The sequence below is a fragment of the Argiope bruennichi genome, chromosome 7 (assembly GCF_947563725.1).
Source record: "Argiope bruennichi chromosome 7, qqArgBrue1.1, whole genome shotgun sequence".
Lineage (NCBI taxonomy): Eukaryota > Metazoa > Arthropoda > Arachnida > Araneae > Araneidae > Argiope > Argiope bruennichi.
The window spans coordinates 8,308,395-8,335,639 of NC_079157.1; the positions used below are offsets into that span (position 1 = coordinate 8,308,395).

At 30.6% G+C, this 27,245-nt stretch overlaps 2 protein-coding genes across 3 annotated transcripts; both read right to left on the reverse strand.

The window, feature by feature from the left end:
- Positions 1-936: 936 nt before the first annotated feature.
- On the reverse strand, positions 937-8,358 carry LOC129974877 (gastrula zinc finger protein XlCGF7.1-like). 2 transcript variants are annotated; one of them, XM_056087649.1, is made up of 2 exons: positions 8,224-8,358; positions 937-2,100 (listed from the first exon to the last, which is right to left on the reverse strand). In XM_056087649.1, exon 2 carries the CDS (start codon positions 1,980-1,982, stop codon positions 1,086-1,088), a length of 897 nt encoding a protein of 298 aa, XP_055943624.1. In that variant the 5' UTR covers positions 1,983-2,100; positions 8,224-8,358; the 3' UTR covers positions 937-1,085. The 2 variants fall into 2 exon arrangements, with proteins under 2 accessions (XP_055943624.1, XP_055943625.1); XM_056087650.1 differs by lacking the exon at positions 8,224-8,358 and adding an exon at positions 5,814-5,840.
- A 1,917-nt stretch (positions 8,359-10,275) lies between these two features.
- On the reverse strand, positions 10,276-15,032 carry LOC129976360 (gastrula zinc finger protein XlCGF7.1-like). Its single transcript, XM_056089888.1, has 2 exons — positions 14,903-15,032; positions 10,276-12,030 (listed from the first exon to the last, which is right to left on the reverse strand). Exon 2 carries the CDS (start codon positions 11,925-11,927, stop codon positions 11,055-11,057), a length of 873 nt encoding a protein of 290 aa, XP_055945863.1. The 5' UTR covers positions 11,928-12,030; positions 14,903-15,032; the 3' UTR covers positions 10,276-11,054.
- Positions 15,033-27,245: the final 12,213 nt, after the last annotated feature.

Genomic DNA, 27,245 nt, shown 5'->3' on the forward strand with positions numbered 1-27,245 from the left:
AATTTTTGTACACGTTTTCAGTTTAAATTCAGTTTAAATTAAAAATTGGCGGGAATCGGTATTTCATTATTCGATCTTTAAAATGTTTACAATTTTCAAAATTCTAGGTGAACATAAAAATTTATTAAATAAAATTAAAGTTACAATTGTCTGTAATTGGTGCCATATCACTAATATGCGCCTTTGGCTTTGTCCATTCAATATATAAGATATAATATTAAGATTGTATAAAGTTCTGTGTCACGTGTTCCTGTTTTCTAATAAATAATCAGAAAAATACGCAATATAAAATGGCTGAAGAATATTTAAATTCAATACTTGCAAAGAATCGGAATTTTTAGTTTTTTCCTTTGTACAATATAGCAAATGAACCTTCCTAATTCGGTAAATATAGATAAACATTTATTAAGAAAAATTTATAAATATGTCTAATTGTTGATTAATTATAAAAATTAAAGAAATTTATTTTTATTTTAATATAACTGAAAGCCCAATTTGGTCTGAAGTTTATCAAAATCCAAAAATATGTTTAGAAAGTTTTAAAACAGAAATAATCGCAACACTTTTCCTGATTTTGAAATGCAATTTAAACTTGCATATTACCTATTTAACAAGAATAACATTTTAAAATCATTTTTTATCACATGCTTGTCTTGAATTTTTAAGAAATTACAATACTTTATGCGGGCAGTACTTGCGCTCGTATATCCCTTCAGTTTTTTATTATTATTATTATCAGAATACGATGGTAGGTACGCACTTGTAGAATGAAGATCAAATTAATGATTATTATATCATCTTTATTTTTAGATGTAGAAGAGATATCTATCCAAATCTGCAATAAAGTTTTTTTCTTTCCTCATTTTTTTTCAGACAAATTTTCCCTTACGAAGCAAGAAGAGATGCTCTGTAATCTGATAGATGCTTTTGATTATGTAACATAACTGTACACATGAATTGCAATAATTTTTTTAATTTATTTTTTTATGTTAAAATCCTATTACAGGACGAGCAATTACTTGAATATAAAACACTAACCACGAATAAAAAAAAACAAAAAAAACAGAGTTTCTACTTTTCCCCTTCTATTTCAAATGATCCTCTTGATGTTTCTTCTTCATGTGAGCATTAAGTTGATATTTTGCTTTATAGGATGAATTGCAAATATGGCATTTGTAAGGTCTTTCTCCGGAATGAGTCAACATGTGCATTTTCAGATTCAATGTGGAGGTGCAGTTTTTATTACACTCTTGGCATCGATAAGGATTCTGCTCTTTATGTACGTTCATATGGGTAGATAGGTTATTTTTAGTTTTAAACATCGAAGTGCATACAGAACATTTGTAATGCTTTTCATTCGAATGACTGGCCATGTGTCTTTCAAGCTCTTGTCTATTGGTACAACTCTTTTTACACAATTGACACGTGAAAGGTTTTTGCTTATTATGTATGCTCATGTGGGCCTGAAGATTACATTTATATTTAAAAGCCCCAGTGCAAAAACTGCATTTATAACGCCTTTCCTTGGAATGTTTGTTCATGTGGATCAGGTAATTGGATTTAGATGTACACTGCCTATCACACACCGCGCATTTGAAAGGATTATTCTCATTGTGTAGTTTCTTATGACGACAAATTGCTGATCTAGTTTTGAAGGTTCGAAGGCAAATATCGCATTTGTACGATTTTTCATTTAAATCGATTGGCTGGTTTACTTCTATGCTATGTTCGTTTCTGGATCCTTTATCGCTACGCACGTTTTCACACTGCCCAGCAATTAATTCTGGCGCTGAATTTTTTGACGGGTCAATCAATGATATTTTATCTGTAACTTTGAATGCAATGTTGAAGTACTTTGAGCATTTAGTACAGCGGAATGGGGATTTTAATGAAAACACCCATTCAAAAAATTTTGATTTATTTTCACTGGCATATCTATTTTCTTTGCAATCATCACAAATGTATGTCGCATTTTTCTCCATGTCCAGCTTGCATTTAAATTTCAAAATTACTGAATGGAAACAAATAAAGCACTTTCGGTGAAGGAAAGAAGGAATATTAAAATCTCAAATGGGTCAGCCTTCATAATTTCTGTTACAGCTGTAAATAAAAATAAAATTTTAATATTATTCTCTAGAATCCATCATATAGAAATAAATCTATTATTTATTTAAATTAGCTAGGCAAATGAAACAAGTGGTTTAAGAATAAAAATCATATGTTGTATAAAAAACAGCGAAGTTTTACAAAATGTTAAAATATACTTGCTGTTGAGAAACTGCAAATGAAAAGTGAGCTTGTACAGATTACTTTTTTAATTAATAAAATAATTATTTCAGGAAAGGAGTCTGAACTGAATTAAACTAATAAAATTTTTCTATTATATTTTTACGCTTTTGAATTTATTACTTTCCGAATTAATTCAATATTTCTTAGAATAATTTACAACAGAAAGCGGTTTTCTTAATAAAGGGATTGTTATTATTAATAATATAATCGTAAGTTTAATTATGATAGAAATGAAAATATAAAAAATATGACAGATTATTAAAATATAGCTATTACTATATTACGTTGGTCAATTATATTTATTACATCATTCAAAATATCTGTATTCGGATTAGGATATTATTAAAATCACTACTTCTGGTTTTTTCGGCACAAATTAAGCAAAATAAAATACTCCATTAGCGAAATTTCAATTTTCAGATAAAGGGAAGCCACATGGTTGTGGTAAGCGAGTAAGGAAACAATTCTGTATAATTACTTTTAGCTTGTGTGGCATCACCTTTTTATTGTTGTTATTCTAAAACTACTTTCTTACTTTTAACATACTTGGTACGTTACGTTGAAAAAGCGTTACGTTGAAAAGTTGTGTTTAAAATTATTTTACGGTGATTTTTTTTTATTTTTTTGCATCTTTCAAGTTTAGAGAAGGTTCAAACACAATCCGGGCATCTTGCTCAGTCAAATAAATAAAATATAAGATAAATATATATAAGACTCAAATAAAAAAAATTATAAGATTCCACCTGCATATTTTAAGCTAACAAAATAGGATATAATGCTTGAGACACAGGTTACAAATTTAAAAATAACTGATGATTATTCAACGAGCATTAAGTGTAATAAAGTCAACCAATTATATCACTAAAAAGTTTAAAGAAGTAAGTCAGGTTAAATAAAATATTCGTACTTTTCTACATTGTATTAGCAATCTGACTGAAAATTTCCTTTGTTTTATAACAATTGAATTCTTGCATGTTTGAGATGCAATGTTACTAAATTCCCTTTATCTGAAGTTGCCGCTTAAATACATTTTTAATATTTTTAAAATCAATTTAAGAAAAAAGAGAGTTTGATTGTTGTTTCATTTCCTGGGAAAAGCTTAAATGTATGCATAATCGTTTGGAACTGCATGTTTCAAAGGATTTTTTTGATGATGGTAAAGTTATTTTCGATTCTTCAGATGTGCCTTCTCAAAAACTGAATTCAATGACATTGGAATCTACATTGTTCCTTGTATTAAACTGCTTTTTGACGTTCATAATTAATACCCACAAAAAAATATCAGTTTTCATTTTGCATGCAAGTACTGCAGAGGGCAAAGGAGTAAGATGATGCATGACTGGCTGAATTTCGTTTGATAACTGTTTAGAAATGTATGAATCTGAGATTGCATGAGCAAAGTTAACTAGGATTAATTCTTTTTAGTACATCCGAATTGTGTCGATCCCACCGAATTGACACTAATAATGACTTTCGTAGTTATACATAGCAAGGAATTGATGGCATGAGTGGAATATGGATGTTTGTAGGATTTCGGGCTTTAAAAATGAATAAGCAATCAATTAATAAGATGTGTTAATTTGGCTCATTAGCAAAGGCAGTAATTGTACTCTGCATTGAACTTCTACAATAAGTTGAAGAAGAATCTTATGCCTTTCTTCCCTTGTAACATTTTCAATGTCAATTCAACAATTGCTGTCACATAAGCGTACATCAATCTCTAAAATTGCTTATTCTTCTAATTGAGAAATAATTCTTTTATTTTCGTTCCTAATTTCAGAAAGTTTTTAGTTTGAAATAGAATGTAATGCGATTCTAAACAGGATAAAATTCCGGGTAAAAATTATTATTATACTGTAGTAATATTTGAAATTAAATAAAATATTAGGATATTGTTTATAAAGTTTTGAAAAAAACAGAATATCCAGAAAATAAATTTAATTTACAAAATAATAAAAATTAAACTTAATTTTAAATAACTTACAGATTGCATACATAATTTTTTTAAACATAATTTTCTAATGGGTATGATACATTTACTTTACAATAATTTGAATAAGTAAATATTTCTATTGTTTAATATATCGAAAATTCAGAGAAATTTATGTATCCTCAAACGAAAAATTTATGATTTACCTATTATATTATTAATTCCAAAAGTAGTAAATACATTTAAGAATGAACATGGAATATTCTGTATAATAACTTACATTAAGTATATAAAGCTCTAAAACAAACATGTTTAAGTTTCGATAAATTAAATTAGTGCTATTAATGGGTCTTAGTGAGAAAAAAAACTTTCAAAACATTAAAAATAAACCAGAACTTTGAGTAACGGTTCTGTTATGTAATTCAGTTTAAAATATTCGCTATTAAAATGACAGAATTGTAGAAAAAATTAAAAGAACTGAACATCGCTACTTTTGAACTCACTTTTCCATGCTATACATTCTGAAGTATGAAGTTTTTTATTTCAACGCCTTGGAAAAAAATATTAAAGAAAAATAATAAAGGATTCGGAGATTTAGCATTGGTTCAATAGGAAACTAGCCTCGACCATTTCAGTAAATTTTCCGGTAACACCATAGCAACATTTTCTTACAAAAATTCTCTTTTTTGCGTAATTTTTATTTAATTTACAGCACGAAATAAGGGTGAGCACGCAATTTCATGCATAACAGAAAATATCCCTTGATTCTGGGCTCATATACAATTGCATGTCTCTATTTCTGTTTCGTAAAAATGAAAGTTCGATTTTTATTTACAATTTTATCATATCTATGAATTGATGCATTATTTTTAATTCTGTGTAAGCTCAAATTTTTCACAAGATGATCTGAGTTGATAAATTATTGATCACAATTGTTTGGAAACTTGAATCTTTCACAGGATCAACTGTAGGAAGAAAACAACAAAAATTTTAAAATGTTCTTCTTAAGTATATATTCATATAGATTGATGAAACATATATGCTAAACAATTCAGCCGATTCATCTGACAGTTTTTCCTAATATGGGAAAAAACTATTTTTCTACATTCCCTTTTTTTTTAAGCTGATAATATACTAGACTTCAGAATAAACAAGATTCATTCTTATAAAAAATACAAAGTAATTCATTATTTTCTTTTCTGAAGCATCCGAGTGTTTTGTTGTGATAAACGAAACTTCGCAGCAAAATTTATGAAATTATTGTGCCTTGATCAGAAGTATTTATTTTGAGATTCCATTGCACGAAATTCCATTTATCAAACATATGAAAAAGAAAATTTTAAGTTTAAAATAGGTCTAAGTTTAGAATATCATTGAGATTAAAAATGAAATTCGAGTCGGAAATTGTAATTCAGAATTTACGAGTCAGACATTTTTTAATGCAATTAAAATATTGCAGCTCATTTTGAACGACATTCTTCTGCTTATTCAACGTTTTGAAATATATTTATTAAAAAATAAATAAACAATGATTAAAAAGCGCCAAATTATAATGAGGTTCATTATTACTCTTTCAGAAAATATAAGATCTTACCTGCATATTTAACACTGAAAATCGGCTATAGGCTGACACACGAAATTTATTATAAATAATGGATGAAGATTTCAGCTAAAATTCAAATACTTAAGTCAGAATAACATCACTAAAATATTTAAAGAATAAAATTAAATAAAATAAAATATTAGTATTGGTTCGGTTACATTGTATTGGCATTCTGTCAAAACATTTCTTACATTTAATTCAATTGATTGTTTGTTTGACATGCATATTCACTAATTCCGCTTTTTCCCAAATAGGCTTCAAATACTTTTTCATAATTGTTAAAAGAAATTTATGAAAAATCGAGAGCTCGGTTGTTGTTTTCTTCGGTTGAAACTTTCTTTTGAAATGTCATGAGAAAGGTTTAAAATTCGACATAACCATGGAATTAACATTATTTTAGCTTCTTCAGATATTATTTTGTCTCAAAATTTATATTCTATGAGATTTTAATTCACATGTTCTCTTGTCTTAAGTTTCTTTTTCGATATTCACAATTGATGCATACAAAAAAAATATGATTTGAGTTTTCAATTTTCGTGCAAGTATTGAAGAGATCAGCAAGGTAAGAAAATACGTTACTAGCTAAACTTTTGTTGTATTTATTTTGGTTCAGAAGTCATTCATAATTAGTTGCATGTTTGTATCATCTAGAGATTCAAATAAAGTTAAGGTCTCATGTTATTGAGATGAATAGATTCCTCATCATAATTCAAACGATTAAGATTTTTTTCGTCTTGTTTTACACATTTTTCCTTAGTTGATGAATCAGATCGCCAGCTTCTATCTGTTAGATGCATAAGTGCCTGAGACTGTATCAGCTAGGTTAGCTAGGATTAATTCATTTCAGTAGATCCGAACTGTGTTGAGATCCCACTGAATTGATTTTGACGATGAATTTCGCGATTTTTTATATCAAGGAATTGATGATATGATTGGAATGGATGTTTGAGGAATTTCTGGTTTTGAAAAGTATAAGCAATCAATTAATAAAACGTGTCTCCTAACTGGCAAAGGCAGTAAATTTATTGTGAATTGGAATGTTATAATGAGATGAAGAAGAATCGGAGGCCTTTCTTCCGCTGTGATAGTTGTCCAACAACCGCTGTTGAACATGTGCAAACCATTGGTTTAAGCTGTTTATACCTATAATTAAGATATAATTATTTTATTTACATTTTTGATTCCAGAATTATTTTGGTTGGAGATAGAAGGGAATCCAGATTTAAAATAGAGAAAAAATTAATTTTATTCAGTAGTCATTTTTTGAAATTAAATAGTATATTAGGAATTAAAATCGAAAATTTATAAAGAATATTGCTTAATGATGACCGAGGAGATATTGGAATGTGTATAAGTGCCTAAATGCTGATTCGAGTTAGAGAAATGTTGATGTTAACAGTTAAACAAACTAGATGTTAAATAGTTTTGCAAACTGGCTCTTTTTTTATTTTTTGAGTATGTGTATCGTTTTATACATCCATCCTCTGTGTAACATTTTCAAAATAGTTCATTTACATTTGCAGGCACTTACGGAGATTTGAATGGTACATGAAGGCCTTCAGTCTTGGGAAGCGGATAACTATCGGTAAATAAAACGAGGTGTATCTGCTCATTAGTGGAAATATTCATTGTATTGGAAAGCCATTATAAATTGAATTAGAATCTAATATTTCCCTCCTTTAATATCAGTACGAATGCTAATTAATCATTTACTGCTAACCTTGGATTCATCAGTCATTAAAGTTATTTTATTCTTTCTTTTTAAGGAAATTGCATTTTTGGTATATATTTTCGATAAATTTTTCCAAAACTTTTCTAGTTTGAAAAGGAATTACATCCAAATAAAAAAGGTGTTTTGTCGATTTCTCCGCATAGCTTTTTAAATTACGTGTCTTCAAATTTTGGTAGTTGTGAAGACGTTTGAATATATACGAAGGAAATTTGAGAGCCTAAATGCTAATTTAAAACTCATTAAACAGTCAGCATTCTGAAAATAAAAACAGATGCGTTCCATCCATCTTTCTTTAAGACGATGGGTATTTGCAACCTTTTATCTATTCCAGATAAGAAGTGGAGTACTGCTAAAGATTTTTAAACAGTCTAACAATGAAAACAATTCAATTTAAAATAATTATAAATTTAAAGATATGATATCTATGTTTAAAATTTTTTGTAAACGTATTACATTACACAACATTTCTGGGATTAGATGGATTCTTTATCTTACAATAATATCAATACAAACAATTTAAATTTTCTTGTAGGTTCCTCCACATTCAATAACTTTCACCAAGCATCAAGAAAAAATAAACTTTCTCCTTGCAAGACAACTAATAAATATCACTTGAAAATATGAAAAATAATGTTTCGAATAATCATCACATGAATTCTACTTGCCTACCTGGGAGACCGGGATTCGCTCAACAGATTATTTTTCTTTTAAAAACGTAAATAAAATCCAAATCTATGGTTTGTTTAAAGTCATAAGCAAAATCGAATTAAATTGCAAACGCGGAATTCAACATGAGAAAAATGTATGGGAATCCGTAACCGTAACCATTACACCATCTCTAGTACGCATATGCTGGTCATGTATTGCCACATGCTAATATTTAGTTTATATATATATATATATATATATATATATATATATATATATATATATTGTATAAAATCGTGTATTTTAGGAATGTCACCTATATAGATAAACTTAAAAAGCAAACTAATATAAATAATATTTAACTAAATATAAAATTTGATACAAATCGTTAGAGCCGATTCCGAGACACAAGAAATGAATTTGTTCATATACAAGTATTGAGCGTTTCGAGATATAAGATAGGCAAAATAACAAACAATTTTTAAGACAAATGAATCATAAAAAAAATTACTTCCAAAAGCTTCAGAAAGAGGAAGAAAAGAAAGCGGACAAAAGAAAAGGAAGTTTTTTGCTACATTTTTGAATTACATTTGAATTACTGATTTAAAATTTAATATCCAAAATTTATTAGTTCAAAATTTAATACTGAGATACGTAATTGGAAATCTTGCATTTTTCAAAACATTCATCAGTATTTTTAAATTTTAAAAAAATATTACGTGGATAGTTATTACTATAAAAAAGCCGAATTCTATAAAGAAAATATTCAATATTGGATGAAGCAAATTATATTTTAATAATCGCCGTATTCTTTTTAGCTGCTTTAAAAATTGTTTCAAAACTAAAGTTACATGAGAGTGGAATGCGTCCACATTTCCCGTCTATTTTCCTTTTCTTCGTGCTGAAAAATAACATGTTCTAAGATTTTATCCTGCGTGCAAGTACTGCAGAAAGGAAATTGATTTAGGTTTGTTTGATTGTTTAGAAATTGTTTGATTTTAAATGTTTTAATGGATAAAACAGTCAGAACGACGTCCACGTTTTTATCGTAAAATAATAAAAACTGTAAATATTTTGTACTATTAAAATGCGTAAAATATTCAAAATATCTCGAGTTATCAGTGACTGTTGCTGAGTTTAAACGAGAGGTGCTGGTCGCCTTGAGGAGACTCAGTAACTGGTGTGCTCGAATCCACTTACTGACACATTCATAAAACTGTTATGCACAGCACTGGATTGGATTCATCCGTTATTTTTAGAAATGAAAGAATCAATTTTTTATAAGTGTAAAACTAACTGTGGTAACCATATAAACTAAATTCTTATGAAATACTGAGATATTGACACTGTTGTTTTACTCAGACTGCCGTTTGAAAATTGTATTTCCATCATCAGAGCGGTGTATCAAAATGAATGTAATTGATTTGAAGCTCATAAATATAATGCGACAAAATTTTGATTCAACTTCTTCATGGATTTCATAAAGAGCTAACGATAGACATAAATTATTAATATTATCCTAATCATGAGCATCATCACCCAATAGAGGCTAAAAATGGTGGTAATCAGTAGCTGATTATTCGAACTTTAAAATGACTCCAATTTTGAAAATCTATATGACGCCAAAAGCTTATTTTATTAAATTTTAGTCACAAGTGTAGATAATTGGTGCCATCCCTATAATATGTGTCTTTTCACCCAGTTATTTCAGCATAAATATTATGATTTAGGCAGCAAAGAGACTTCGGTGTTACACTATCTGGCATTCTAAAATGAGTCCTCAGAAGATTGCGCCATATCAAATGTGGGAAAAAGATTAAACATTAATATTTCCGAAGAACTTAAACTTTTATTTTTTTCCTCTGTGCAATACAGCAAATGAAAATTCTTAATCAGATAAAAATAGATATACATTTATAAAATGCATTTCTCAAAATATGCCCAATGGTCAATTAATTATAAAAGTTAGAGAATTTGTTTTTCAATTAAAATAACTGAAAGAACATCTTTCAGTCAAAAGAATCAAATATTTAGAGCAGAAGTAATCGCAAGACTTTTCCTAATTTTGAAATGCATTTCAAACCTATATTCTATACACATGTCAAAAATAAAAACTTAAAATATTTTTATATTACATGCTAAACTTGACTTTTTAAGAAACTTTTTCTTATTCTGTATAATTAGACAAATTACACAACAGCGTGTGCTCAAAAGTCTTTGTGTACAATTTCTCTTTAGATTTTATTTTATTAGAACCCGGTGGCAGATATACACTTGCAGATTAGCAGAATTCTAGCCTTTTACGTCTCCTTCAATCATCCAAATTTATAATCAAAGTTCCCTTTTTATATCTTTTTTGATACAGAATATTTTTCACAAATGTTTCACATTTTTTTCTCTTTTCAATCTAGTTGATACTGCTGATTATGTTTCATAACTATAAGCATATATTCCTTCTTAATAAATGGTTATAATATGACCATTTATCGTTATAGAAATCTCCACCAAAATTCCACGAGGCTTTATTCTTGGAAAATTGAAAGTATTACGATAAAATTGGATTAAAATGCAGTTACTTGATAATAATATTGAATACTTGTCATGAAATAAGCCTCATTGATTTTGATCCATTTCCCATTTTATTACAGATTATCCTTTTGATGTTGTCTCTTCTTGTGACCAATGAGATTAGTTTCTGATTTGAAGTAGAATGAGCAAATCTGACACTTGTAACAACTTGAATTGGAATGCGTCAACATGTGATATTTGAGATTATTTGAACAACTGCAGTTCTTATTACATACTTTACATCTTAATAATTTGCTGCACTTCCCACTTTATTACAGATTATCCTATTGATGTTTTCTTTTCTTGTGACCAATGAGATTAGTTTCTGATTTGAAGTAGAATGAGCAAATATGACATTTGTAGGGCCTTGATTCGGAATGAGACATCTGGTGTTTTTTGAGATCGTTTGAACAACTGCAGTTCTTATTACATACTTTACATCGGTATGGCTTCTGTTCTTTATGTATGTTCATATGAACAGAAAGGCTAGATTTAGTTTTAAACATCGAAGTACATACAGAACATTTGTAATGTTTTTCATTCGAATGACTGGACATGTGGTTTTCAAGTTTCTGTTTGCTGGCACAATTCTTGTTGCACAATTCACACCTGAAAGGATTCTGGTCCTTATGTATGTTCATGTGCTCAGTAAGACCACGTTTAAATTTAAAGGCAGCAGTGCAAAAACTGCATTCATAACGTCTTTCGTTGAGATGTTTGTTTATGTGGTCCTGGCAATTGGATTTAGATGTACATCGCACATCACACACCTCGCATATGAAAGGATTATTCATATCGTGTATATTCGTATGTTTTCTAAGTCCGGCTTTAGTTTTGAAAGTTCGAAAGCATTTGTCACATTTGTGAGATTTTTTATTTGAACTGATTGGTTGGTTTTCTTCGATTTCCTGTACAGTTATAGACACTTCTTTTTCACGTACATTTTCACACTGCCCAGGAACTGCTTGCAATGAGTTTTTGCATGCATCAAGCAATGATACCATATCTGTGACTTTGAATCCTATGTTGAAGTACTTTGAGCATTTAATGCAGAGGAATAAGGATTCTAGTGAAAACACCCATTCATAAATTTTTGATTCATTTTCATATGTATTTACCCTGCAATGATCACAAATGTATGTCACACCTTTCTCCATTTTCAGCTTGCTTCTAAACTCTGAATTGCTGAGTTGAAACTAGTCTAAAACGGGAAGAAATACTGTATTCTCAGTTAGCCAGCTTCCATATATTCGGTCATAGCTGTAAATAAAAACATGAAACATTGATATTCTTCTATATAATCCAATATACAGAAATAAATCTATTATTTTAATGAAATTACTTTGAAACAATGAAATATGTGTATCAAGAATCTCAATAATTTATTGTATATAAAGGAGAGAAATTTTACGAAAACAGTAAATTTATTTGCTGTTCGAATGAAATCCGAGCATATACATATTTTTCTTTTAAATTATTATGAGATTTTATTTTCGAAAATGAATTATGAATTGAATGACTCTGATGAAATTTTCTATTATATTTTTACACTTTTGACTTCAGTAAATTTCAGTTTTTTTACGATTAATTTTTCTGAGAATAATTCAAGACAGGAAACGGTTGTCTAGTGCAGGGATTGTTATTATTCTATCTATAATACACCATAAATCTTATTTTGATGATATTGGATATGAAATCAAGAAAAAAAGTACACTGCATATTATTTAAATTAAATAATTGATATATTACCAAAGCCAATTATCTTAATTATTTCATTTAAAATATCTAAATTCGGATTAGCAATTTATTGAAAATACTACTTTAGATTCTTTATAGTATTAAATTTAAAAACATTTGTATACACGTTTAGAGAAATGCCTATTTTAAGGTATTAATAAGCATCACAGTTAATTAGCATACATAGTACAAGCAATCATTTGCATTTAATTAGCATACATAGGAGAATGATTTGCAAAAAATATAACAGAAACATGCTGAAATTTAGCGGTAAGATATTTGTTCGAGAAAAAATATTCATATTTGATGCATTTATTTTACGATATTTTGCATAAGAAAATTTTTCGATTACTTAACATAGAAATTATTCCTAGAAATAAATATATAGTCAAAGAATAAATGTCATAACATTGCTATTTAGTGGAAAAATGGCAATTACATGCAAGCATGTACATAGAATCTTCTATGTAATAGCTAAAGATAAATGTATAATGCTCTAATGGAATATGTGCTGAATATTCAAATAATTAATGCTACTCTTGGGTCGGCCTTATCGAGAAATATGACGTTAAAAAAAAACCTAAATATTTTTAGCGGTATAGGACGCGTGAGGATAGAACCTGGGAAATTTTGGTTAGCAGTCCAGTAACGATCGATTTTACCAAAACAGCTGTTCGGGTAGAAGCGCTGTTACGGCTTAAATGCAATTCACCACAGTACTCTCCCTCCAGTGAGTCGAAGGGTAGACGAACGATACGGATGTTGAGTGGTGATATATTTAGTTATTAGTAGTAGCTGTTGTCTTAATGGGCCTGTACCCAGTTTGAATAGCGCCAAGCGTTATGGCGAGCTAATGAGCCAAGTGTGTCTGGCGACTTTGGTTTGCTGCGTCACGTGAGTCTGACGGTTTTGGTTTGCTGCGTCAAGTGAGTCTGACAACTTTAGTTGCGGGTAGATGGCGCCACAACAGCTGTACGAAGGTTGAAGGTATCACGTCCGGGTCACCAATGAAGAGGTATGAGACGCGCGAGGATAGAACCTGAGACCTTTAGGTTGGCAGTCCAGTAACGATCCGATTTTGCCAAAACAGCTGTTCTTGAAGAGGCGCTGTTACTGGCTTATATGCAATTCACTACATATTAACCAAAATTTTGAATAACGCTTATGTCATAGAATTTGGTTTGAAATATTTGTTTTTAAAATGCCAGAATTGTCGTGAAAAACTCCAAGCTCTGAACATTGCTACTTATGAACCCAATTTGCTACGTTATACATTCTGAAGTATGAAGTTTTTAAAACTACTTACTTGGAAAAAAAACGTAAACATATAAAAAAAAAATTGGATTCGACGATTTAGCTTTGGTCTAGTAAGAAATTCACATTGGTAATTTAAATAAATTTTTGGGCAATACCATTGCAACATTTTCTTATAAAAATTATCTTCTCTGAATAAATTTTATTTTATCGTAATCACGAAACAAAGATGTGTTCTATATTTCATGCAGAACAAAAAAGTTTGTTTCCTTGATTTTGGGCTCGTATATAGTAGTATAAATCCATTTTTATTTCCGTAAAAACTAAAAGTGGAAATTCTTTTACAACTTAATCAAAGCTGTGATATGAAATATTATTTTTCGAGAATTGTCTGGAAAATCAAGTTTCTCATAGGATCATATACCGAAGATGGAAACATCAGTTTTAAATCTTTCTAAATAAGTATACATTCATATGATTTGAAGAAACATATATGCTATGATGCAGCTGACAATTTTTACAATAGGAAAAGAATAGAATTTTCTAGATAGTTTCAACTTGAAACTCATAATGTACAAGACATCAACATGCGTAAGATTCATGATTATAAATAAATGCAATATAAATTTTTATTTTATTTTCAAACACACTTCTTGCATCTTTCTGTGGTTAAAGAAATTTCGCTTTCGAAAATTCTCGAAACTGTTGTCACTTTAATAAAAGTATTTATTTTGATTATACAGATTACAATATACAGACTATTTTTCAAACATATAAAAAGGAAATTTTTCTATGTTGTTTTATTTATAATACTTATTAATTAATAATATTAGGGTGATATAAATAAAATTCAAAAATGTTACAAATATCTAACAGTACAGCATTTTTTTATAAAAATTAATATAACGCTGCACAATTTGAATGATATTCGTTTGCCTATTTAACGTTTTGAAAGATATATACTAAAAAAAGTAACAATAATTAAATAAATCATACCAAATGATAATGAGGTTTATCACTATTTTTTCAGAAATACTTAAATATAAGATCTCACCTGCATACTTAACGCTAAAACAATTGTATAAAATGCATCAGACAGATATAAATGATTTAAAAATAATAGACAAAATTTTCAGCTAACCTTAAAACTTTCAGCCAAATCGGAATAAAATCACTAAAAAGCTTAAAGAATGCATTCAGATTAAATACAATATTGATGATTTGTCCTGTTTCATTGCATTCGCAATCTCAATAAAAATTTTCTGCTGTTAATATCAATTGATTTCTTGTCTGTTTGCGATGCAACTTACTAAATTCGCTTTTTCTGTAATTGCCACTTAAATATCTTTTTCATGTTATTTAAAAGCAATTTTTGAAGAAAAAAAAAGAGTTCGTTTTCATTTCTCGAAAAACTGAAATGAACTGAGAAACGATTAAAACTGGATATGGCAAAAGTATTGTTTTAGTTTCTTGAAATTTTGTGTGTCAAAACTTCAATTGAATGAGTTTTCAATTCACGTGATGTACCTTCTTACGTTCTGCGATTAGATACCATACACCATACTGCTCTAAGAATATGTTCCCGAGCCTTTCGCACTTCTCCGGTTGATAGCCTGTATGTCATTTGCCATCAACTCCTTCTTCAATTAAGGCGTCAGAATTTATCTATTTTATATTATTACCGAATAAAGTCCGTTCACAATCACCCCATTTGTCATATTTATCTTCCGGTTGGTCTTCGTAAACTATATGATGCCCGTCCCTCTCACATCCTTCCATTCAGTGAGAGAACCAAATTAATACTATGCGATTCGGATCTTAACGATGTTCATGTTAAAGTTCATGACTCTTTTAGCTTCCCACCTTGGGATATCCCTCAATTTTCTTTTTTAAATCCCTTCACTGGAACCAATAAATCATCAACTCCTCCGATAATTTTCCAACAACTCTTTCTGCATCATCACTATCAGTATTCTTCTTTTATACCAGTTTTCACGGATGGCTCAAGATCAGATGGACATGTTGGTTGTGCCATTGTAACTCCATCTGAGACAGTGAGCTATCATCTTCACAATTACTGCTCTGTGTTTACGGCTGAGTTAGTGGCCATTTTTTTTGCTCTGCAAAAAATCTCGCCTTCTACTGAGCGTAATTTTATCATTTATTCCGATAGCATGAGCGCCTTGAAAACACTTTCTAATTATCATTATCCGATGCATCCGATTGCTGTTCGTATTTTGTTTATACTTCGTTTATTACAAAACGATGGTTTTAATATAATTTTTTGTTGGGTTCCGGGGCATTTGGGCATTTTTGGTAATGAAAAGGCCGACTTGGCTGCAAAATCTGCGACGGAGTTTTTAAGAATCGGACTTCCATTTTCTGATGTTAAGACGGCTGTTTTTAATCACACATATTCTTCTTGGCAGGAGACATGGAACCTTCAAGTTCAAAATAAGCTACGTTCTATCAAACCTATCATTAGTTTGTGGCCTGTTCTACCTATACGTGAGATGGATGTCAAACTGACTCGTCTCCGTATAGGACACACCCGCCTCACTCACAGGCATCTAATTCTACGCGAAAAAGCAGCAACGTGTCCCACTTGTCAACTGGATTTTACAGTATATCACATTTTGGTCCAGTGCCCTGCTTTTAATTCTCATCGTATTCGTTTCTTCCATTCACCGTCTTTAACTTTAGCTGACTTGGTGGGTGAGAATTACCACCCGAATATTTTTAACTTTTTAAAAGCTATTCAGCTCTATATCCACATATAATTTTTTTTTTATTTTTTTTTTTATTTGTACATTTGAAATCATTGTTATGTTTGAATATGATACATTCATTGTTACTTTTAAAAATATTTGATTTTTACTAGAATCGTCTGCTTTTAAAATTTTAACCACATACTTTTTAGGATGGAATTAAACCATACGTTTGGCGCAGTATGGCCAAGATTGGCTCTTGCGCCAATAAACCCAACAAAAACAACAACAACCTTCTTACGCTGCCTTTTTGATGTTCATAAATTATGCACACAAAAAAATATCATCTCAGTTTTCCATTTGCATGCAAGCAAGCACTGCAAAGAACGAAAAGGTACGGAGATGCATTTACTGGGTGAACAATTCTATTCCTTTGAAGGGATTTAAATAAGTTAAGGTTTCACACTCTTCAGATGAATGAAACATTCACCGTAATTGAAATTATTTGTATTGATGTGCCCATTTTAGATAAGAATATCATCGCCTGCTTTTACCTATTTATGTATGTACATACCCTATTATGTACATACGTCTAAGTATATATGGCCATCCCAGTTGTGCTGAAACATAAATGAATGGTTTCTTTTTTGTTTGTTTATATGATTTTTTTGTATCAAAAATTGATAATATAATTGGAATTGTTTTTTGATGATTTTCCCGCATTCAAAATGGGTAAATCACGGTTAAATGAGATTTGGTGCTTCGCTTAATTTGTGAAGGCATTAACTGTATTAAGCATGGAACTGTCATAATAAGTTGAACCACAATCTGAGGCTTTTCTTCCGTTGTGATATTTTCAATATCATTTCAACAACTACTATTGAATATGCTTGCATCAATCATTTAATCGGTTTATATCTCTAATTAAGAAATATTTTTTCTATTTGCATTTTTGATTTCAGAATATTTCTAATTTGAAATAAAAGTGAATCCATATTCTAAACAGGAAATATTCACAGAAAAAGTTACTAATTTTTGAAATTAATTTAAATATATTATAATCTAAAATCGATTATTTAAAAAGTAATATGGACAGATGATGATCGCGGAGACATTTCTCAGTGTATGAATAGGTGCCTAAAGGCTGAATTTTCGGTTAGAAAATGGTTAATCAATATTTCAAAATGGCGAAATAAATGTATTTTTCCAAACTACTTCTTTGAGAATGCGTATCTGGGGGCACGGCAGTGCCCCCCCCCCAAGTCGAGCAAAAACAAGCGGCACGGCAGTACCATCCTTTTCTCGAAGCAGTTCAGTCCATTTTCGACGCTCTATAACTTCGTTGTGGATAAAACTAGAAGTGTGAAATTTCAGAAATCAAGCAATCATTATATAAACACGGTATATTTCAAATTTCATTAAATTTGAACCATTAGTTTAAGAATTATAACTAGTCAAAGTTTGTGAACTGTTTTGTCACTGACTGACTGACCGATCATCAAAACTCTAAGGCACTTCTAGCAGACATAGAAACTTCAAATTTAGAATACAATTAGTGTTTAGTGTATAAATCAAGGAAAAACTAAAGTATCCGTGTAATAATGGACGGATCGATAATTTTCTCGAAGTTTCGAGCATTATCCATTTTGTCGGCAAATTCGTCGCCAAGTTGCCAAATGGTCGCCAAGTTTATCACCAAGCTCTGGGATCACTGGCTCGGCATCCAACAGTATCCAATACAGATTACTGTAAAACGGTCTTTCGTATGTTGACACTATTCGCACTGGGAATTTGAAATAATTCGCATTTGAATTTTTGAAATAATTTTGAATATCTAAATTGAAATAATTCAATTTGAAGCTGTGGAAGCTGCAAACGCAATGGGTGTTTTTCAGAGAATCAACCTGGTAGAAGAAAAGCAAACTAATCTTCAAAGTATGATATGTATAGCCTATGCTATAACTATACACAAAAGTCAGGGCCTAGGTCTAAATAATGCACTGATGGATATTGGTTCCGCAGTATTCACATCCCGTCACGCTTACGTGGCACTTTCGAGAGTTACAAGTCTGTTGGGCTTGCATCTAATTAATGTCGACTTCGGAAGTATTAAAGTGCAGGAATCCTCAATTTGTCAATACAACAGACTAAGAAGCATTTACCGTCCAGACTTGTCAAAAATTGTAACATCAAAGCTTACGAGAAAAACCCATAGAGACAGGGAGTGGGCTTTGAGAAAAACTGTAGCTGAAGCTCAAGAAGTAGTACCAGAAAAGAAAAAGAGGAAGACTACATACAAAAATAAGAAAAGGATTATCGCATGAAAAATAAGAAAATTATTATCGCATTGGCCATCGCATGAAAACACAATGTATCTTTACATTAAATTAGATTACATTAACATATTATATTAAATTAGATTGTTTAGGGCGATTGCCAAGCCAATCTATTTATTTAAACCATAAAAGAGTTTTAATATTGATATGGTCACTATAAGATGCTGTTAGGTTAGCTAATTATGTAATAACTTAAGACAGAAGGACCCTTAAATAGGGACTGAATAAATTGACCGACTTGGTATTACATGGATCTCACAACTTGTTACGATAGAAGAATTGAGTTGCGAGACTCGGTTTTTTTTACAAGTTATGTTTTTGATGGCATCTTCTTATACACCCATCCTCTGCATAAGACTCCCTATACAAATCGATAACGTTTACACGCATTTACGGAGATTGGAATGATATGCATATATATTTATGTATGTACATTCGCGCCAAGTTGTAATTTTTTGTCGACGATAACTTTCTTTACCATTCTATAACATTCTTTATCATTTTATAATAACCCTAAAAAGTGAAAAATTGATGCCCTAAAAGCGTTAAATCGCTAATTTTGTGGCTTTAAGAATCTCAAAGCAAAACGACATCATGATTTCACATGATAAGGAAAACCAAAAAACATTAAACAAACCAGCCAAAAAATGCAAACTATTGGGGAATTCAATTATCCTCTATAAAGTTTTTTGCAAAAACTGAAGTAACTTTTTCTTGATCATAAGTGATAAAGTAATTTGCTATTGATCATGAAACCAGCAATTTGGAAGTCCCCACCTTTAAGATTGAAACACCCTCAACTCTTCAGAGCGCATCGTCATCACACAGTTTAGTTTGAAAAAAACAGAGCGCCATCTATTTAGTGAAAATGAAATCAAAAAAGAACTCCAAACGAAACAAACAAATAAATTTAAAAAAAACCAAACGAAACAAGAAGAACAAAGAACTCCAAGCGAAACAAACAAAGAAATAAAAACTTCAGGTATGAAACTCTGTTCAAAAATTAATAAATCTTTTACTATTAATTCTTTCATATTTTAATAATTTTTAGGAAAACGGATAAAATACAAATTTTTTGGAAGTTTATTAATTCAGTATAAGGCAATTTTCCATTTCGGTGGGTCATTCGTGATTGTTAAATTTTTTACCACAAATAAAAACCCCATATATATATATAATAGCTGTAACCTGTCTTTCTGTGCATGCGCCATAAGCACTCAAACTCGTGAATTCTGTAATAGGTTTACCACAATTAATAAATTATTACTGACGTTCGGAGAATTTTTTTTTTTTTTTTTTTTTTTTTTTTTTTGCATTTTTACTACCTTCAAAAAGGGAAAGGTATGAATTTTGTTATTGAAATTTTTTTAATCATGTCCAATTGAAAAAAATGAAGTGTTTGAAAATTTTAGAATTTAAATTAGAATAAAGATTCTTCATTTAATAAATTTGAAAACAAACTCATCTTTTAAATTTGAAATACCTACAAAAACTTTTCTTTAGAGATTTCTAATTTTATATCCAAGTAAGTGCGCTTGCAGTGGTTTATAATTACATAATTAATTTGTCATTAGCAAAAAATTAAAATTTCATCCGGAAAAATGCTGGATATATAATTTAGCATTCTATGCTACCAAAAGGACCTGTGACAAGTAGCATAATGAATGGCTAGCTGCAATATTTCGCAAAGAGACTTCTATTTCCCAATGTACTTCTTGATAGTAAGCCCTTTACAACAAGCCCTTTTGTTTCTCATATACCATCATGCAAACTACTTCCAAATGTTGGCATTCAAGCGTTCGTAGTGAACCGGAATCTATTTGTAAGCTTCACACCGGTTTGGGTAAATTAGGTTGGAGTGGGAAGTAAATTCGACTTTCCATTTTAATATTGTTTCGGAAAATTCTCCTCACAACTCCGATGAAATCAGTATACTGGGTGTATGGTGGAAGTGTCAACAGGCTCGATGCCAAATAAAGACGTTTATATAACACGAAGACACGAATATTTAAACGAAACACTCAATTCATACATACACACACAGTACTAGACACTTATAGCAGGGAACTCTAAGCAAATACATTATGGTAGAATTATTTTTTGATGTAATAAATATTTATTTTGAATTTTATGTTATAAATGTGATTAAGACCTTTAGATTAATCTAATCCTTTATTGAAAATCAAAAATCAAATTCTGCTGAAGAGTTCAAGTGATACATGAAATATATTGCTAATAAAATTATTTTAGCAACAGGAGATTGAATGAGAACCATAAGAGTATCCATTTTCAGCTTCGATAAAACTCAATCTTTTGTCAAAATCTCATCCAGGGTGGGGGTGGGGGGGCATCACGAGTACTTGAATGGAAAGTCGCTGGATAAATAAAAAGCCCTTGCTTCTCTTCGAGGTATAGTAATAGCGTTTGGTGGAGCTGCCTTTATTTCGATGTCGATACATGCCTCCGAAGTAAAGACTGAACTGTGGTCAGTGATGGCTCTGAGGATTTCATTCATATTTTCTACGTTAATACACTTCGTGTTTGTTAGTTAATAAAAGCGGTCGATTGATCCATTTGTTAAAATTTGTCATAGATTTAAATATTACAATGTAATCTTTTCATATGCAACAATATAATAAACTACAAGCAACACGAAACCTTAGAAATTTGTGTGAATTAATTATTCATCAATTTTTATTTTTATTTTTTGGCATAGAATTTGATCTTATGCATAGAATTTGTAAGTTAACAGCAATGTAGTCGTTTCCTAAACCAATAGCACCACAGCAAGAAACTACAATCGAGCGCTTCTTAAGTTTTTGTATCATATTTATTTATAAAGATGATACGGTTGTAATCTTTATTGAAATTATAGTAGGCATTATATTACTGAGGATAATTATTTAAATCTTTCATTAGTGAATAAAAAACAATGCAAAAAGAAATAATAAGCTTTGACATTTTCTGTTAAAATAAGAATTGGAGATGCATATTGGAGAAGAAAAAGTTGATGGACAAGATTTATACGGCTTCTTCGTATAAAAGAAAAAGCTGAAGGTAGGGTATGGATGAAGATGATGGTAGAAGAATAGACGGTCTTTAAGACCTAGAATAGAAAATAAACACAGAGGAACTGACTTTTCATCAACCACACTTCAACAAACATATGGAAGATATAAAAGTTTTTTTTCTACTTTAACTTCCTAATAGATACGTCAATTTATATTTTTTTTTCTAATTAAAAACTGAATGGGGTCATTTTGATCCCTTTGGTAGAAATAGGTATATGGAAACTCATGTTAAACCTAGTTTTAAAACAATGCTTTTATTTGTAAATAATACAAACATTTTATTTTATGTTCTTTTTTGTAGATAGAAAGATTTTACGAATGCCACCTGCTTTATATTAAGGCATTTCCACTAAGAATCATTGGAGTATCCAGATAAATTTTAACTTCGAAATTTATAGACAAGCTGAATATGAAGAAAAACGTTTCATACATTTGCGATGCTTGCAAGAACAACTAACAACTCATCTACTAATGAAAGTCAGACAAAAACATTTTGTTGAGTTTTTTTCGGTGGAATTTTTATACGTGTGTGTCATATGCCTACAAATGGGATACGAAGTGAAAAACATGCAACTTTCATTCGTTCCATATAATAATTTAAGCCATTTATAAGCTGCTGGATCGTGTGGCAATGTGCATGGTAATAAGACTTCCGGAACTGAACACAGAAATGAAGAAAGAAAACTAATCTATCCAAACGGAAAACTTTACAAATGTGACATTTGCCTTCGAACCTTCAAAACTAGAAGAGACTTCCGATATCATAAGAATGTGCATAATACGGAGAATCCTTTTAGAAGAGGTTTTGCTTCTTTAAGCCTAATTTTGAAAAATAATGTTTCAGTCCTAACGTCGTAATTGTTCGTATCTATTTAGATTATTAGTTCAGCCATGATAAACGTTAAAATTTACGTTAAAACGTAGCATTTAATAATATTTTTATTTTAATTTACATTAAAATATATTCTGAATTTTATTTATTTCAATTCTCAATTTAACTTATTCTGAAGTTTCAAAAAACAAAATACATTAGATTTAAAATGAATATTAAAAAAATTAAAAAATACAATACAATACAAAATAAGTTGAAGAACTCAGATTCTGATAAGATATACTATGTATCAGATTCTAATTGTTTTGATCAAGAATCATCACTCTCATATGTGTCACTAATTGCCTTTTTTCATAATGTGAGGCTTTCTTCTTTTGATAAATTGAGTTTTATTACAAATAAACTGAATTCAAAGCATTCCGAAATAAAAAAAAAAAGGGAAATACGCGTAACGAATCTGAATGTAACAGAACTGACGATAAAACCCAAACAGATCCTGCCTAGTAGCAAAATTAAAATAAAAAAAAATCATTGCTAGATACAAGCCAAACTTCATTGCACGAATCAATTGCTAAGCAGTGCGATAGCGTGTTGGGCGATGAAGGTCCCAGAAATGAACTCAGAACAGAAGAAAAGCAGCCAACAGGTTCAAACGAAAAAAAGTATAAGTGTCACATTTGCCTTCGAACTTTCAAAACTAAAGACAGCCTTCGATGGCACAAGAACTTACATAATGAAAATAATCCTTTCAGAAGTGAGCAGTGTAATAGAAGCTGGAGATTTAAATCAGTTTACCAGATGCACTTAAACAAGCATTCCAACAAAAAATGTTTTAAATGCAGTAATTGCGCTGCGGCTTTTAAATTTAAACATGGTCTTCAGGCCCACATGAACATACATAATGACCAGAATCCTTTCAAGTGTGAATTGTGTGAAAAGAGTTGTACCAGCAAACAGAAACTTGAAAGACACATGTCCAGTCATTCCAATGAAAGACCTTTCAAGTGTAGTATATGCCTTTCGACGTATAAAACTAAAAATAACCTATCTACCCATATGAACGTACATAAAGAGCAGAATGCTTATCGATGCCAAGTGTGTATTAAAAACTGCTGTTCTGTGACTAATCTCAAAAAACACATGAAGACTCATTCAGAAGCAAGGCCATACAAATGTCATATTTGATCTTCATTCTATAAAGCAAAATCTAATCTCAATACTCACAAGAAGAAGAAACATCAAAAGTATAATTTGAAATAAAAGGATAAATGCAGAAACATTGCTTTTCTTTTCCCTTCCTTTTTTCCATGATTAGTGTTTAATTTTAGTATCAAGTAAATGCATTCCTTTCAAGAAGATTTTAACATTATAGGAAGTTCAATTTCACTTATAGTAATACAGTACACTCCCGATTATCCGCGGAATTGGGTGGCGCGGCCGCCGCGGATAACAAAAATCGCGGATAATCCGAAAAAAAGCTAAAAACGGGTATAGTAAAAAAGAAAACAGTCATTCCAACTTTGAAAAATCGTTTTATGTACAATAAAACGTAAAATAAACAGCAGGAAATGTTTAACTAACGCTTAATATTTTATAATATCACTCAAAACTAACCTAAAATGCATTTTGTTAATGAAAGCAGAAAAGTGCTTTGTATTTACAAGAGGCGTCAAGGATACACAGAAAAATGAATACATATGTACTGTTTTAATACTGTAATGTATTATGTAATTACAAAAGCATAACTGTAAAACTGCACCTATTTGAAAAAATCAGTCAAAAAAAAAAAAACATTGTGCGGCAGGCGCGGATAATCGGGAGTCTACTGTATACGTCGTTGCTTTTTGACGAAAATGATGATCTTTCCTGAAATTGGCTCAATCATCAAAGAAAGACTTCTAAACATAAATATGTGCATTTTCTAGTTATGTATTAAGCTATATCACATACATATAGTTTTGAAAGATAATCAGCAACGTAAATCAAATTATAGAGCTTCATTTCTGAAAAATATTCGGCTTAAAAGAAAAATGATTTAAAGAAGGAAATAAAGATTTTATTGCAGATTTGGTCAAATATTCTCTTTTTCTCCCTCTCAGAATGTAGATATTTTAGCCAGGCATTCTTTTGATCACTATTCTGCAGTCTACCCTCGCTTTCTAATAACATGACAACTGAAGAGAAATCTGTACACGAAGATTTTTACGAACATACAATTGTGTAATTTATTTTGTTTGACAGGCATTTCTGAAGGATGTAATTTTCTTAAAAATTCAAGTTTAAATGTTTTATTCTTGACAACTGTGTAATATGTTGATCAAAAAATATATTTCAAAATTAGAATTACTCTTGCAATTATTTCTTTTAAAACCTCCTAAAATATCGTCAGATTTTGATTCTTTTGAACTTAAAGGTATGCTTTTAATTATTTGGAAATAAGTACCAACTCATTAACGTTTATAGTTAAAAAAAAGCACTTGAATTTATTTTTCAAAAAATATTCTATAATTTTTTTTCTGTATTGTACAAAAGAAAAACAAAATTATCAGTTCTTTGCAGATATTTATTTTCCGTCTTCTTCCTACATTTGATAAGGCGGATTTTTCTGAGGACTCATTGGAATGCAGGAAAACGTAACACCGAAGTCTTTATGCAATCTAAATCTTATCGTTTATACATTAAATTAAGAAGGGTAAAGGCGGATATTATTGACGCGGCATAAATTATTGATACTTGCAAATTAAATTTGATAAAATAAGCTTTTTGGGTCAGGTAGAATTTTAAAATGGAAGCCATTTTAAAGATCGTATAATCAGCAATCGATTCCCACTAGTTGTTAGCATCCATTGAGCGATGACATTCATTTTAGGATAACATTTATACCCCGCGTTAGTTGTTAGCTCCTTATGAAATCCATGAAGAAGATGAATCAAACGTTTGTCTATTTTATTTGGTCCAATTACCTTTATGAGCTTCAAATTAGTTTCACTCATTTTGATATTCCGCCCTGCTAATGTGAATCCAATGTTCAAGCGAGTATTTTGAAAATAAACAACATTGTCAATAACTGAGAATTTCATAAGAATTTAGTTTATATGCTTGCTGCAGTTATTTTTACATTTTTAAGAGAATTATTTTTTTTATTTTTAATAATAACAAAGAGTACTGTCAATAATTGGATTAGAGTACTCGTGAGTCTGTTAATGTCAACAATAATTGTTGTTTATAACCTCAACAATTGTTAGACTTATCTTGCTATGTAAAGTGGGAATACGATTTGTCCTAGGCAACCTCGTTTCTGAAGATCAGTAGTTATTAAGGTTTGCGTTATGTCAAAATATCGTTGCCCGTTAACAGAATAAGTGGTAAGACCATGAGGTGTCACTCGTTCAAAAAAAATATGGTCCGAAAATGAGGATGAGGCAGTGAACCCACACCGTACGCTCACCTTTATATCAAGCAGGAGTTTCGCATACATCATGTTAGGATTTTCTGCCCCCTAGAGGCGATAAATATCGCTTTTCGCTTAATCATTAAGATGGAAGTGTGCTTCGTATTCCACAGAATATCCCATGGCCACAAATCCTCTACTCCCATTCTCGCCAGAACATGTGGTGCAAACTCTGATCTATGACTTCAATTGCTCAACCATTCGAATCTAGTGTGGGTAGAATTTCAGAATTCTACGCATGGTATGTTGGACAGTGCAATATGCACATCAAGAATACATGAAATCGTCGGTACACTGCCAGTTCTGCGGAGGGTATCAATGCTTGCTTCCACAACCACTGCAGCAATATTCTCTAAGACGGCGTTATTGAATTTTTTTCCCTCTTAACGGCAAAAGGGCTCAGCTATCCTGTTCGTTCGAATTCCACCATGTCTGGGAAAGCACGCGACGACTTCTTACCAAGATCGTGTTTCTTGGAACGGCGGAAATAAACGGAATCACGGCTGCCACTGCATTCTCAGCGCTGCGATAATATAGTTTCATTTACAGCTCTCCATCTGGTACCCTAATAGCACACAAATATAGAACAATATTGTATGACATTGATCAATATTCACAGTATTGTATAATATTATGGAATATTAATTAATATCATATGATATCGCACAATATTGTGTAATACTGTACAAGAGGCTGTGCTACTTGGTTAACGTCGGCATTCTGCGAAGCACATCTGATTGTGACATGAACAATATCTTCCTTTTATTATGCGTGACATTTTAATAAGATGATGCAATGGGCTGACTTGCAGCGCCATCTGCTCGAAGCTTTTTTAATTATTTTTTTTTCTTCTGAAATTTCGGACGCAGTTTCTAAACTGCTAGTTGTCCCAGTATTTTTCTCTTCGAAATGGCCTCAAGGTCCTTTGAGTAGCCGAAGTTTAATTTCGACAGCAGTATATTTATATTACTCTTGTAAAATTTTTCAATGCATTTTTCATTGTTTTTATTCGCGTGCAAAGGATTTTACTCTAATCCTACTGGCATCTATATTCATAAGAATGTCCTCTTCCATAGATGGCAGCAG

Excerpts from the sequence above, each read along its gene's own strand:
- LOC129974877 (XM_056087649.1), bottom strand. The coding sequence starts at position 1,982 with ATGGAGAAAAATGCGACATACATTTGTGATGATTGCAAAGAAAATAGA.
- LOC129976360 (XM_056089888.1), bottom strand. The coding sequence starts at position 11,927 with ATGGAGAAAGGTGTGACATACATTTGTGATCATTGCAGGGTAAATACA.